At 40.5% G+C, this 15,258-nt stretch overlaps 1 protein-coding gene across 1 annotated transcript in view; it reads left to right on the forward strand.

The window, feature by feature from the left end:
• Nucleotides 1-5,319: 5,319 nt before the first annotated feature.
• The window catches only part of DRD2 (dopamine receptor D2), a 197,197-nt gene continuing 187,258 nt past the window's right edge, over nt 5,320-15,258 (forward strand). The window contains exon 1 of the mRNA XM_075191305.1: nt 5,320-5,394. Coding sequence (XP_075047406.1) covers nt 5,378-5,394 — 17 coding nt within the window. The 5' untranslated portion in view covers nt 5,320-5,377. The remainder of the gene's footprint in view (nt 5,395-15,258) is intronic.

A 15,258-nucleotide genomic window follows, 5' to 3' on the forward strand; every position in this document is an offset into this window, starting at 1 on the left:
TTTTTCCCTTTGCAATATGATGCAACCTGTGACCGGGGGCTGGCTTGCAGACTTTGCCCAGGGGGGCAAGCACACATCACAGGCCCATAGTTAGTGGCCCATCCATAAAGGGTGGTTTTCAGGTACAAAATATATTTTTCAAAATAAAAAAAGAGGCTATTTTAGTGTTGCGTAACCCAGCGATACTTTATTATCAATGATAAATCTTAAATAATTAATATAAATAATACAACAAAAATCAAACCTCACTTTATATTGCATTTTTTTTATATGTTCCTTCTCCCTACAGCACTAATTTTTTTTTTACATACCTGCCCGATTATAATGGGTTCTATCTATCTATCTATCTATCTATCTATCTATCTATCTATCTATCTATCTATCTATCTATCTATCTATTTATCTATATATCTGTGTCTGGATCACTTATAAATAATTTATTTGTGGCTGGAGCATGTAGAAATAATTTATTGTAGAAATGTATTTCAATTAGTGGTGCAGACACCAATGTATATAATTGCAAATGCACTTATCGTGTAACATTGGGATGTATTTTGTATTTTTGTATGGAAGTGGCATTATTTTGGTTTGTAACTTTGCTAGAGGAAGTCTGTTTTGCTGATAGCAGAAAATGTTAAGTATGTCTTTTTATGTGAAGTGACAAATAACTGTTTTGTCTGTATACCCTGCAGGAGGCCACTGCCTTTCTGTCTGGCGTGGCTGCATCTCAGATAATGCAAGCATCAAGTTTTAGCCCATAACAGAGTAGTTTAAATATTGTTAGCATTGCATGTAAATCCATGTTTGTGAAAACATATCGTATCCTGATACTAAAAATAGCTCAGACTTTGCAGAACCATTTCGGATCAGGGTGCTGGCTTATGCCCTACCAGGAGTTATGTCAGAACTGTATAAAAGTGAGCTGTTTGAGCATGTAATATGTCATTTTTGTACCATCTATACTTCTGAAAAGATCACTAGTACTAAAGACTGGTGTGTGATCTGTCCTTGTTAGGACTACTTGAGCCAATAAACCATCTTTTGCTTGAAACACCAGCTTGAAAAATTTTCCATGCTGACATTCCTGTGACCTACAGATTAGACTCAACTCTAATCCGTTCCCGACTGTTCTGAGGTTTGGACCCAGCTTTCCGGTACTACCGCTCTGCCCGATACCCAGCAGTTTAGGCCAGTGTGATAGGCCAGGGGGGATCCATTCACAGCAACCCCGATCCATGGGAGACAAAACAATAGAGGCAGAGCGGTTGCTTATTATCAATTTGTGTGGCAATCGGTGGGCACTGCCTCCAGCAGTGGCCCATGAACAGTCATCTGCTGTGCCCAGATTGGGCTCTCTCCACCTTACCAAACTTGATGACACTGTTGGAGATATTGATGGACATTTGCAGGTGTTCGAAATGTCTTGTAGCCTCCATGACTTGCCCAAACAGGAGTGGGTAAAGTATCTGGTTCCCACGCTTCAAGGTCGTGCAGTGGAAGCTTAGGACTGTGCAGAATACGACATGGTAAAACGGGCACTCTTTAAGCGCTATGTTATTAGCCCAGAAACCTACCAGCAGAAGTTTCGGAACTTGGCTAAAAGCACCTATATCAGCCATGAGGATTTTGCCAACCAATTGCGTCAGTTGGTAATAAGATGGATTAATGGATCTGACGCCAAGTCCTGGCAAAAATTAGTGGACTTAATTTACAGAGAGGAGTTTCACCGCCGGTGCGCACCGGAGGTGAAGGAGTAGGTATTGGACCATAGCCCAATAATCATGGAAAAAGGGGCCCAGTTGGCGGATCAGTATATGGCAGTGAGGCTACACTGGCAGAAACACCAGGTTAACAGCCAACTCCAAAGGATTGTAAAATCAGGGGGACATCCCTCTTCTACGCACCCCCAAAAGCAAGTACCTAACCCTTCGACTACCACTCGCCAGCCACCGCCTGCCCTCTCCCTGGGGGTTATCAGAGACCATCGGAGCCAAGGCTGGAGAGGAAGTGCTACAACTTTGGGAAAACCGGTCACCTGCGAATGGACTGTCCCACAGCCCCAGCTCCCCAGACTTGTGCCCTAATCAGAGTCCTGGGGCTCGGCTGTTTGCTTAACTGGCGAAGGTGAGCCATTAGAGACTGTTTCCACCCCTGCCAGCCCAACAGAGTGTGGCTTTTCTGAAGGTAAGAGTCACTTGTTTGTCCAAAAGACCCCCCAAAAACATTTGGAGGAACCTGCATCCGTTCCAAGTGGGACCCCTGCAAGGAGAAGGACTGAGATACTCAGAGACATCGATAACTGTGGTGAGCCCCCATCTTATTGATCCTGCTACATTATTGCTGGATCGCACTGCTAAAGTTACAGTGGCAGATGGGCTGGAGAAGGAAGTGCCTGTAGCAAGGGTGTATCTGGACTGGGGAGATCGCTGAGAGTTGCGAGATGTTGCCGTTATTGATGGCCTCCTAACTGATGTGATCTTGCACATTTCTCAACTCTATTACCTGGAGCCAAGCTGTCAAACTACAGTCTTCAAGCAGGTAATCAACCACAGGCTGGAAGGTGGCATGAGCATTCTTCATCTCAAATGACATGGATTTAAACTCGAACAGGCCAAATGGAGTGATAAATGCAGACCGTTCTTGAGCCTCAGGGGTCAGCGATATCTGCCAATACCCCTTGCTTAAGTCATAGGTGGATATATACTTTGCTCTGGCTAAATCGTCTAACAGAGAGTCAATTTGGGGCAGGGGAAAGGCATCAGATACAGTCACCTTGTTCAACTGGCGGTAATCTATGCAAAACCGCGTTGTCTTGTCCTTTTTGGCAAGCAGTACAATGGAGAACGCCCATGGACTATGCGATTGCTGAATCCCCCCTAGCTCAAGCATTTCCTGTACCTTCTTGTATATACTTTCCTTGGCCTCTGTGAGACCCGATAAGCGGGTTGCCTAACTGGCCTATGCTCACCAGTGTCCACATGGTGCATCACCAAGTAAGTCCAACCGGGATTCCTACTGAACTGAGTCGCAAAGGGCCACAGCACTGCCTCAAACTGTTCCCTCATGTGAGCACTCAACTGCTTATACCAACTCACTTCCTCTAAACCACCTTCACCTCTGGCATCTGTGAGGAGGTAAGGTAGTGGGTCACTACCTGGTTCCTCAGTCGGAAAGCACCAAACCGCTGCTACCGATTCCATACGCTCATGGTATGCCTTCAACATATTTACATGGTAGGTCCGCTGCCGCCTACTGTCGCTATCATATGACACCACGCTCAAGATTTGCTCAAGTTAAAAGAGTATTAAATGGTTCAAGTTAAAGAAGCCGCGCTAATGTGTGTCTGTAGAATTAATAAGTACCAAGAGAAAAGAATACATTACTTATTTAAATAACTTTCATGAACTTTAAAATTCAATCCATATAAACTTATAAATGATGATAGACTACCTAGCTCACCCTTCCTTTCTTGGTCTCCCCTCCAGTCCCACAATTGTCTCCCCATAATTACGAAAAAATCTGGGTAAGCTTATCTATGGTTATATGGTATGTTTTAAATTGCTACTTTCCTTACGCTATTTGTATGATGATTTATGCTTCCACACAAAAAAATGCTATTTTATTAACAATAAAAACTAAAAGCTTATATTTAAATATTGAACATACACTTACCTAAAAGTGATTGTAATTTCTTTATCAGTTTTTCTTTGTTCTTGCTCTGCTTTACTTGCTCTTCTCCTGCTTTCTCAGGCTTTCAGTAATGGCTGCAGGTTGTGGGTGTTTGACATGCCCTGCCTAAATGGGAACCTCCTACTGTACAGGAAACTCCCCCTGTATTGGTGGGCTAGCCACCAGTATAATATATACATATTCATAGGAGCTTTCTAGTGAGATTTATTCTCCTGTGTATATAATTATTTTTGGGGCTGCCCAATCCAATGGGGAGGAGTGGTACTGAGGGGAGGAGGAGCCAGAGAACAGGGCGTCAACACCCTGGCCCACAGTAATTTGGTGAAACAAGGGCTCCCATAGTCTAGGTAGGAGTCCTGTAGCATTATTCATAGAGCGATGCAGGCAGCCTATGCAGTCTGAGCATAGGTCGCTGCATCGCATATTATTCAATGCGGGCACTTCATTCATAAATAGAATATTGTACTACAGTACAATTTTCTGTTAGGAATGAAGTGGCCACATTGAGTAATATGCGATGCGGCCACCTATGACCGGCCTCAGCAAAGGAGTCCTGCACCACCAACCCGGCCAGTACAAAAATAGTTTTAAATTGTTTGGCCCATCAGTGCCCTTGCCTATGACCAAATACATTATGTCCAGCAGTTGCCACACAAATTATGCCCAATATTAGTTACACACATTATACCCAATTGAGCTCCCATGCTTTATCAGCAACATCATCAACATTTATTTATATAACGCCAGCAGATTCCGTAGCACTTTATGCAAAGCAATGGCCAGACAAATTATGGCCTGCACATAATTTAAAGAAAAATGCCCAAATATCATACTCAGTAAAGTTGTAACTGGTGACATGCAATGTACATATACACAACAATACAATGCTCTGACATATCTGCTGACAATAATACAATAAGTAAAAGTAAAGAACAGTAAAAAGCATCTAAATTAAGTGCATCTCAATGCTTAGTATTGAGACATCTTAAATTGCCCTGAAGTAGTGTTGACTTATCCTGATCCAAGCCCTATGCAAACCATGTCAAATTACATGATGACTATAGCTCCTATGTTTAAAACGTTAGGCTAAATGGTCTCAAAGTCTTTATCCAGTGTACAATTTTCACGACAACTGAGAAATTCCCCAATAGGTATTAATGATGACAAATGGTAAGTAAAGTGTTCTGTGCTGCTAGCTTTCAATAATTTGAAGCGACCGAGCACTAATCACTTAAAAGGACCAAAAATTTAATTCCATCAATACCTGCTGTTTACATTATTTATCGTGTAATCATTTGACTACATTGACTGTTTGTAACCTGGGACTGTCAATAATGCTCTTACCAGTATTTGTTAATATTTGTTTAAGCCAACCATATTTTTATGATGTTTTAATAATTAAAATAATATTGTTCAAATGCTTTATTCTGATATTTGTGTTCATATGTATAGTATATTTTTTATTCGTTCACATATATTTAGTTTCACTTTAAATATGTGGACTATGAATTTGATTGGATTAATGCCCCAAATGTTTTATGGTTCTATTTCCCCAAAAATAGTGTTTATTTTACTGATTGAGGAGCTTTTGTTTCCCATTTTTCATAGTTAATTGACAACAGTACAATGCTCAGACATATCTGGTGACAAGAACACAATGCCGGTCCATATCTGGTGACGACATACAATGCTCAGACATATCTGGTGAGAACAATGATATGATTGGCTATATCTGGTGACCGGTATGTTATTGTGTATTATATCTAGTGACCGGTATGTAGTTGTGTACTATATCTGGTGAAAGTATGAAAAATACTGCACTTAGCGTCTGCTTAATAAAACTCTTTCTCAGTTGATACCATCAACCTCTATTATTACCGACTGACAGAGCTCTGTTTCCTGCCCTGCACCGAACTCTGATTGAGTAGGTTAAAAAGGAGCACTATTAGGCTATAACAACACAGTGATCACCTTTTCCATTCTGCGCTGCTTATGTAACACTCACACAGCTTTACTCCAGAATGATAGATGCAGCACTGACAAAATAAGGCGTTTATGTGAAGAAGCCAGCTGTCTGGAACCTCTGTCCTTCCTCTAATATGCACTTATTATCAGGACGTTGTTTGATGCTTTTATAGTACCTAATGGACCAAAGGTAATCTGTGCGCATATGGAAGCACATACCCAGAAATAATTCATGTCTGCAAACTACCTTCACTGCCTCCCACAAACTCCTTAATCAGGTACATAAGTACTTTCTACACAGAATGGCAACAAAATAATGTTGCAGGAGTAATTGAATAAAAGGAAATAGTCATATGCTGATATGTGCTGGCTGTGTCTTAGGTACAGGTACACTTCTGCCCAAAAAATAAATCCAGCCCTAGATATGTATGTTATTGAATAAGCCCCTTTTCACTTAAGAACAATATATTTTAGCCCTTGTATGAAGTTCTACCTTTTTGGCCATTTTTTACATATGTTATATATTGTGCCATTTCTCTGGTATTATTATACTTTTTGTTATTGTTTTATTCTTTTTGTATACCAACTCTTTATATGTATATGTTTTGTTACTGTTTTGATATAATATACCTAAATATCTGCTATAATTATATTAAATACTGTATTTGGTGATCCTGCGCAACTTTCTATCTATTTTTTTTTGTTATATTTGTATGGAGGTTTGACACTGCCCCCTTTCTGAGTTGCTGCATTTGATACCGAGGTATTTTAGACAATATAAGATATATATGATACATATTAGCGCCAGAGACCGAGTTTTTTTGATTGTTAAGAACAATAATGTAATATTTTGGTAACATTTTTCTATACAAAACCTATACTTTAATAAACTTTGCTATACTTTAGACTTTATTTTCTATGTATATTTATTATTTACTATTATTACTCTTAAAAGATAACTGCATATGTACCAAATTCAGAATCTAAGAGCAGACTAGACTTCATATTTTTCTTACAGCAACCTGTGGAAATCTATAAACAGCTGGGTGCATTTTTCAGTGTCTGTCTGCATTATGAAACAGTGGAAGAAACGAGTGAAAAAAATGTTTTTCTTTGTTTGGCATAAGCCTCCCTCCCCCTCTCACAAGCTCAGCTTTGAGTCATTCACTCCTAACATTTAATTAAATTGTGACAACTTGACAGCTAGCAAGCAAAAATACATAGAATAATCAACTAAACTTCACAGGCCTGTCATGGTTCTTTTCAATTAGCTGCTATTATGGCTTGTAAGTAATGAATTTCAATGTCCCCTTATAATGCAAATATTCATTGATGAGAAGAGGAGGTAATAAAACACTATGTAATATCTGAATTTCAAATAGACATTTGAGTCAAATTTTACACTTCAAGCTTCTTCACAAACACAAAAGGCCTATGTAGACACAATGTAGTTCGTTAGACGTCACAGAAAGTACCGCCATTGGGGCAAAGGCTATTTACAGATGAAGCATGTTTTGTTTAAGCAAAGGATGCAATCATATTGCAAAAAGCATCTCGCTACATTCTATATAATGATAGTGGGGAAGTGCTAAGGGAGAACCAAGGCAATCTACAAGCCGTGGGCCTTGAACGTGATGTTCAGCTAAACCAATTCTGCGCCAACTGTAAGAGAGTGTTAAGTAAAAAGCGTGTCCACTATACTAATTACTAACTAACCTCTTCACTGTCAGCCCTCGATCCACATCAGTGCTCTCAACACTACTCACTGGTTCATTGTACTGACAGTACAGACATACATCAAGGGGAAGCACTGGAGAAAGACAGAGCACTGGCTAGCAGGGAGATTTGCATCTCACGTGCTTTCTTGTAGAGATGTTCCCCTATTGGTGCTTATTTATTTATTTAATTATTCATTTATTTATATTTATTAGACTTTTCTTTAGGTTACCTAAATAAACTTTGTTTCAAGGTACCATATCCACTTTTAATTAAGTGAAGTCCTTTAAAAACGTAATCATTATTATCAATTATTTATATAGCGCCACTATTTCCGCAGCGCTGTACAGAGAAATCACTCACATCAGTTCCTGTCCCATTGGAGTTTACAGTTTAAATTCCCTAACATACATACATGCACACACACACACACACACACAAACACACACACACACACACAGACTAGGGTCAATTTTGATAGCAGAAAATTAACCTACCAATATGTTTGGCACGTGGGAGGAAGCCAGCGTACCTGGAGGAAACCCATGCAAACACAGGGAGAATGTACAAACTCCACACAGATTTGGGAACTCATGACCCCAATGCTGTGAGGTAGAAGTGCTAACAACTTAGCCACCATAATCCCTGTGCAAATATATTTGGAATGAAATAAGACACCTGTGTGTGTCTTCAAATGTGCAAATATTAGACTAGTAACTGCTGCTTGGAAGCCTATTTAGTTGAATTATTTATCCAGGTTGCACAATACTTTTACAGATTAGTGCTTACATTCGTTCATGCCACATTAAGCAGTCAAGGTGCATCTACACATTTAACATGCAGGTTTAGCATTGCCCCACTACCATGTGCGGTCTGAACCATCATTAAATATTTACCATCCAGTATACCTTGACCCTCATGAATTTTTTATGTAACTTTAGTTTCCTTTTCTTACATACTTTTGTTTACATCTTTGTACGTATGTACATTGTGCATATTTGCACCGCCAACCTTCCTATGCAACATATACATTTTCCATATTTCAGAGTGCGTATTTACCGGCAATTCCATAGAGCTAGGAGCCAGGCTCTCAACTGCAAAAATGTATGTCTTGTTCATAAATGACCCTTATTGTCAAATCGGTTGGTCCTCGTAACCCTCAACATTAGATTTTAAACATAATTTACTACATGTTTTACTTAACCCAAACATACCTCTCAGAGATAAAAGCCACAGAGATGAAACAATGAATTATAAAACTTATTCATGCTATATAAACAGTAGTTTTAACCAAAGTTACATAAATAAATTAATAACGGTAAAAATTGTAAACTGAAGTGGAGATAATACAGTAGAAAATAGCACAATAGCAAATGAGAAATCAGCCCACATACAATTGTATTATTCTTCCCACATCTGACACTCTTTATTACACTGTTGTCAGTCAATAAATACAGAAATGGAGAAAAGACTGGGCTGCGATTCAAGTCAATAATTGGATGGCATATTAACTGTACATGGTTTAAATGTGGAATAGAGTATACATTATTAGCATTATCATTAATTATGAGTAAAATAATCATATTCGTACATTGCTAGGTATGCTTTTTAATGTTTGCTTATAACTAATAACTAGGGTAACGCACTGTTCATAAAATATTATTATTATTATTACCATTTATTTATATAGCGCCATTAATTATGCAGCGCTGTACAGAGAACTCACTCACATCAGTCTCTGCCCCGTTGGGGCTTGCAGTCTAAATTCCCTAACACACACAGACAGACAGAGACAGAGACAGAGACAGACAGACACACACAGACAGAGACAGACACACAGACTAGGGTCAATCTGTTAGCCAATTAACCGACCAGTATTTTTTTTGGAGTGTGGGGGGGAAACCGGAGCACCCGGAGGAAACCAACGCAAACACGGGGAGAACATACAACTCTTGAATACTATTGGACTATTTTCCAAATCATGTTCAGAGATGTTAAACTGTAGTTCAAAATGTACTTTGCTGTGTTTGCCTCCTCGTAGCAAGGCATAATGAGAAAACAGTCATCTGGGGCTATATTTTCTAAACTGCAGGTTTAAAAAAGTGAAGATGTTGCCTATAGCAACCAATCACATTCTAGCTATTCATTGTCCTCTCGATTCCTCAAACTTAACCTTGCCAAAACTGAGCTCATAGTTTTTCCTCCCTCTCATACCCCCTCCCCTTCTGACCTCTCCATCACTGTCGACAACACCTCTATCTCCCCTGTCCCCCAACTTCGCTGCCTTGGTGTCATCCTCAACTCCTCTCTCTCCTTTGGCCCCCACATCCTCTCTCTTGCTAAATCTTGCCGCTTCAAGCTCCGCAACATCGCTCGCATCCGGCCCTTCCTCTCCCAAGATGCCACCAAATGCCTTATCCACTCTCTGATCATCTCCCGCCTGGACTACTGCAACCTCCTCCTCACTGGCCTCCCCCACTCTCATCTCGATCCCCTTCGATCCGTCCTTAACGCTGCAGCTAGGCTTATTTTCCTCTCTCGCCGCTCCTCTTTTGTCTCCCCCCTCTACCTAGCCCTTCACTGGCTCCCATTCCCCTTCAGAATCCTCTTTAAGCTCCTCACAATCACCTACAAGGCCCTCGCCAACTCCACTGCGCCCTACATCTCCACCCTCCTATCTATTCATGCTCCATCCCACCCTCTCCGTTCTGCCTCTGACCGTCGCCTCTCTTCCCCCCTTATAACCTCCTCCCACGCGCGTATCCAAGACTTCGCCCGCGCTGCCCCCCTCCACTGGAACAAGCTCCCTCCCTCCATCAGAACTTCCCCTAATCTGTCCAGTTTCAAACGGGCCCTAAAAACCCACCTTTTTCTTAAAGCCTTTCTGTCTCCCACTTAACTTCCTACCTTATCTTCTGCCTCTGTCCCCCTACTCTCCCTCTCTCCACTGCGTCTCTCTGTCTGTCCACCCCTCCCCTTAGATTGTACGCTCCTCTGAGCAGGGCCATCTCTCCTCCTGTTTCCACCACTTCTAACTCTGCTCTCCAGCTACTTAGCCCTCCTCCTCGAGGGTCCTCCACCCCACGTCCACTCTCGCTCCCTCCTCCCCCCTGGGGGTCTCCCTGTCTTCCGCGCCCTCCTTCTTGGGCCCCGTCGTTTGCGGATCCTCCCTCCCCCTTCCCCGCCCTCTCTAGCTGTGCATTGAGCTTACTGAGTTGCTGTGTTTACTGTACTGTGCTGTCTCCCATTGTATTGTAATTTTGTTTGTCTCTGTACGGCGCTGCGGATGCCTTGTGGCGCCTTATAAATAAATATTAATAATAATAATAATAATAGCTGTCATTTTGTAGAATGTACATACTAAATAGGATAACTAGAATCTGATTGGTTGGTGTAGGCAACATCTACACTTTTTCAAACCAACGGTTTAGTAAATATATCCCCCAGAGTGTAAAGTGGAGTCAGTATTTGAACAGACCACAGTGGAAATAAGTTATACCACATGAATATACACTTCAGTGTGTGCAGATGGTTGTCCTTTGCTCATATTTTTTATTTTCTTGTTGTACAAGTGGGTACAGGTAATTATTGTTTGTAATGGACAGTTGACAGATATATGCTTGTTTGCTTGATGTAATCCATTGATGGCTTGATAATTGTTTCCTTCTTGCTTGAGACACTGAATTTTTTTGGGCACTTTGATGTGCGGTTTGTAAACCATGCTATTTACTAAAGGCCTAACCTCACATCAAGGCATATCAATGAAACCCACCAGGTCTAAAATCGCTATCCCGAATTTTAGGACTGGCTGGTATACAAACTGTCCCATTTGCTAAGTGGCAGTTTTACAAACTGCATGGCAAACTGCTCCTTATTTAAAAAATAAAAAATACAAGTAATTCTCAAAGGTAAAATTGCTCAAACAGCATGCTGCTTGAACTGTTGTGCCTGTCAGAATGTGTGTGGGGGGGATTAATTCAATTATTAAAGCTAAAAAGAAAAATAACCCACCACTCCATTTTCTAAAAGGCCAGGCTTCTCAGCAACATATAATAAATATAAAATAATATATTGTTGTGCCTCCATTAGAATAAAAATATATAGTAAGGCCCACTGTTTTTAAATAATAAAATAATAGTGCCTTTAAAATGAAAATGTTTGTCCCCATAATAAAAATGTGCCTCCATAAGTAATAGTTACCTAAAATATTCTTTCCATCTTCTTCTGCTGCAATAACATTGCAATCTTGAAAACCTAGAGGAAAAAACCCCAATACCGATTGACCACACGGACCACTCCCGAGAAGCACCCAACACACAATGAGTTAAGCCCTGGTGAGCCAGGCTGCTTCATAGCAGCCAAAGTGGAGCAGCCCCTTACACCACACAGTCAAAACACAGGTAGTCTGTTGTAGCTGAAAACAGCATTCGGTTGCAAACCACACTAAAAAGCATTGTTTAGTAAGTCTACCCCTTTGTCCCTATGGCGGGGTGAGAAATTGCCACATCTGAGGAAAGGGTTAATCTTCTGGAAGTCAGGAGGAAGATTTTGAGAAGTGTGTCTGAGTATGAAGGAAGTCTCACACCTGTCATCTGAAGGAGGCCAGTAGATCTGGTTTGCTGTTCACAGCTGTTGCTGGGTTATGCTGTGGATCCTCACAATAAAGCTGCTGTTTGACCTCAACTCAAGAATGGCTGGTGACTTGGTGTTAACCCATTACAGTCCCGTTTTCACATTCTCTACCAATAGGTTAAGAATATTGATTTCCTATTGTATCTGATTTATTGCAGTATACTCTGATAAAATTATTTCATAGACCATACGTTCTTAGCCTTTTAAGTCTGGAAGTCAACCTTGCAATCTATGGCCCACTTTTTAAATTGATAATGTTTTTTTTTTATTTACTTTGCCATTGACAACAAATTAATTTTTTTTTTATTTACCTAAAGTTACATTATTAGCAAAATATGTACTTTTAGAAAAAATAATATCACACTTGGCTGGCATAACAAACTAAATAGCAGTGTCCATACACAGCGTGAGGGGAACTATTATTTGTACTGTAGTATTCATCAGTTCTGGAGCACAGATGCTATGAAAAACACTTTTTTCAAGTAGTTTGAATGGGGCATCCAAAGGTGGGGCCCTTGATTATGCATTCTTCCTTTTTTATTTCATTAGGAATCACTATCATCATTATCATCTATTTATATAGCGCCACTAATTCCGCAGCACCGCACAGAGAACTCACATCAGTTCCTGCTCCATTGGAGCTTACAGTCTAAATTCTCTAACATACACAGACCGAGAGGTCTACGTAATCACAGCCAATAAACCTACTAGTATGTTTTTGGAATGTGTTTTAATTAAGGTGCACCACTTCCCATTACAATGATCTAAATTTTTTCCCCACAGTATTATTATTATTATTGCTTATTTGTATAGTCAGTATACAGTCATGCCAAAAGGTTTGAGAATGACACAGGTATTGTTTTTCACAAAGTTTGCTGCTTCAGTGTTTTTAGACCTTTTTGTCAGATGTTGCTATGGTATACTGAAGTAAAATTTACAAACATTTCATAAGTGTCAAAAGCTTTTACTGCCAATTACATAAAGTTTATGCAATGAGTCATTATTTGCAGTGCTGACATTTATTTTTGAAGACCTCTGCAATTCACCCTGACATGCTGTCAATCCACTTCTGGGCCACATACTGACTAATGGTCTCCCATTCTTGCCTAATCAATGCTTGGAGTTTGTCATAATTTGCTTTTTTTTTATTTGAACCATCCACCTCTTGAGAATTGATCACAATAATGGGATAAAGGTCTGGGGGAGTTTTCTGGCCATGGACCAAAAAGTTTGATGTTTTGATCCACGAGCCACTTAGTTAACACTTTTGCCTTATGGCAAGGAGCTCCATCATGCAGGTAAAGACATTGTTCGCTTCCAAACTGTTCTTGGATGGTTGGAAAAAGTTGCTCTTGGAGCATGTTTTGGTACCATTCCTTTATTCATGGCTGTGTTCTTAGGCAACATTGTGAGTTATCCCACTTCCTTGGCTGAGAAGCAACCCCACACATGAATGGTCTCAGGATGCTTTACTGTTGGTATAACATAGGACTGATGGTAGCACTTACCTTTCCTCCTCCGGACAAGCAGTTTTCCTAATGCCCCAAACAATCTGAAAAGGGATTCATCAGAGAAAAGGACTTTACCCCAGTCCTCAGCAATCCAGTCCCTGTACCTTTTGCAGAATATCAGTCTGTTCTTGATGTTTCTTTCTGGAGAGAAATGGCTTCCTTGCTGGCCTTCTTGATACTAGTCCATCCTCCAAAAGTCTTTGCCTCACTGTGGGTGCAGATGCACTCACACCCGCCTGCTGCCATTCCTGAGCAAGCTCTGCACTGGTGGTGCCCCGATCCCGCAGCTGAATCAATTTTAGGAGATGGTCCTGGTACTTGCTGGACGTTCTTGGGCACCTTGAAGCCTTCTTCAAAACAATTGAACCTCTCTCCTTGATGTTCTTGATGATCAGATAAATAGTTGATTTAGGTGCAATCTTACTAGCAGCAATATCCTTGCATGTACAGCCCTTTTTGTGCAAAACAATGATGACTGCATGTGTTTCCTTTTAGATAACCATGGTTAACAGAGGAAGAACAATGATTTCAAGCACCACCCTCCTTTTAAAGCTTCCAGTCTGTTATTCTAACTCAATCAGCATGACAGAGTGATCTCCAGTCTTGTCCTCGTCAACACTTTAACCTGTGTTAACAAGAGAATCACTGAACTGGGGATAAATGCATCAAGGTCCGATTTTTTTTAGCGTGTTAAAATTGCGGCAAATTGCGGGTGATAACCCGCGATTTTAGTCGAAATTTTCTGAAATGTATCAAGCTGCGATTTTGATCCTGATCTTCAAAATCGCTGGTCATCTCTGGAGATTTGCTGCGATTTAAAAACACTCACGTGTTAGCAAACTCTCCTGTGTTGTAGCAGTGAGTTGTATACACATCACTGTTACACTGCCTGTCATACCCTCCCCAGGCTGTTCAGCGCTGGGCTGTATTCCCTAGGGAGTGGGGTCTGCTAAAAAAAATGAGCGGGCCTCCCCCTAGGGACACCCATCCCAGTGCTGATAGCACTAGGGCTCTTCCTACACCCCTGGGCAGTGGGTGTAGGATAATAACGGCGAAAAAAGAGTTAAATAAACAAACAGGCGCCATTTTGTTTCGTGGAACTACAAGTGCCAGCCAGCCAGGTTGCCTTAAATAGTGTGGGCATGCTGCTACTTGTATAACTACAAGCACCAGCATACCCATGGCAGCCAGGGCATGTTGGCACTTGGAGAACCACAAGTGCCAACATGCCCTGACACCCAGGGCTGGCTGGGACCTGTAGTTGCACAAAAGAAAATGTTTACAAATCCACTACACCCTCGTTAAAACCACTAACATTTATTAAAAATAATAAACCCACAATAAATACAGTAAACACCCTCATTTACACCACATACTTTTATTAAAAATAATAAATACCCTATACTCACCAATGAAGTTTTCTTCTCTTGTCAGCAGCTTTCAATCTAAAAATGGCTGTCACTAATGTCCAAAATAAATTTGTATCCAAAGTCCAAGCAATAGCCAGTCATATCCCAAACCTACCAAATGAGGGTAAATGGTTAACTGACCATGTGTGGTTAATGATTACAAAAATGTAGTTAAAAAGTTTAGTGGCCATGATAAATAAAAAAACATTTAAAAAGGTACTTGTACCATAATCACTGTGTCCATAATTTATAAAATTCTCAAGAACAAAAATATGGCAGCACTTCAATGCATGTAGTTAGAAGTTCCACATGCTTATTGTTGTAAACAGAGGTGA

This window comes from Mixophyes fleayi, chromosome 11, assembly GCF_038048845.1.
Source record: "Mixophyes fleayi isolate aMixFle1 chromosome 11, aMixFle1.hap1, whole genome shotgun sequence".
Classification (NCBI taxonomy): domain Eukaryota; kingdom Metazoa; phylum Chordata; class Amphibia; order Anura; family Limnodynastidae; genus Mixophyes; species Mixophyes fleayi.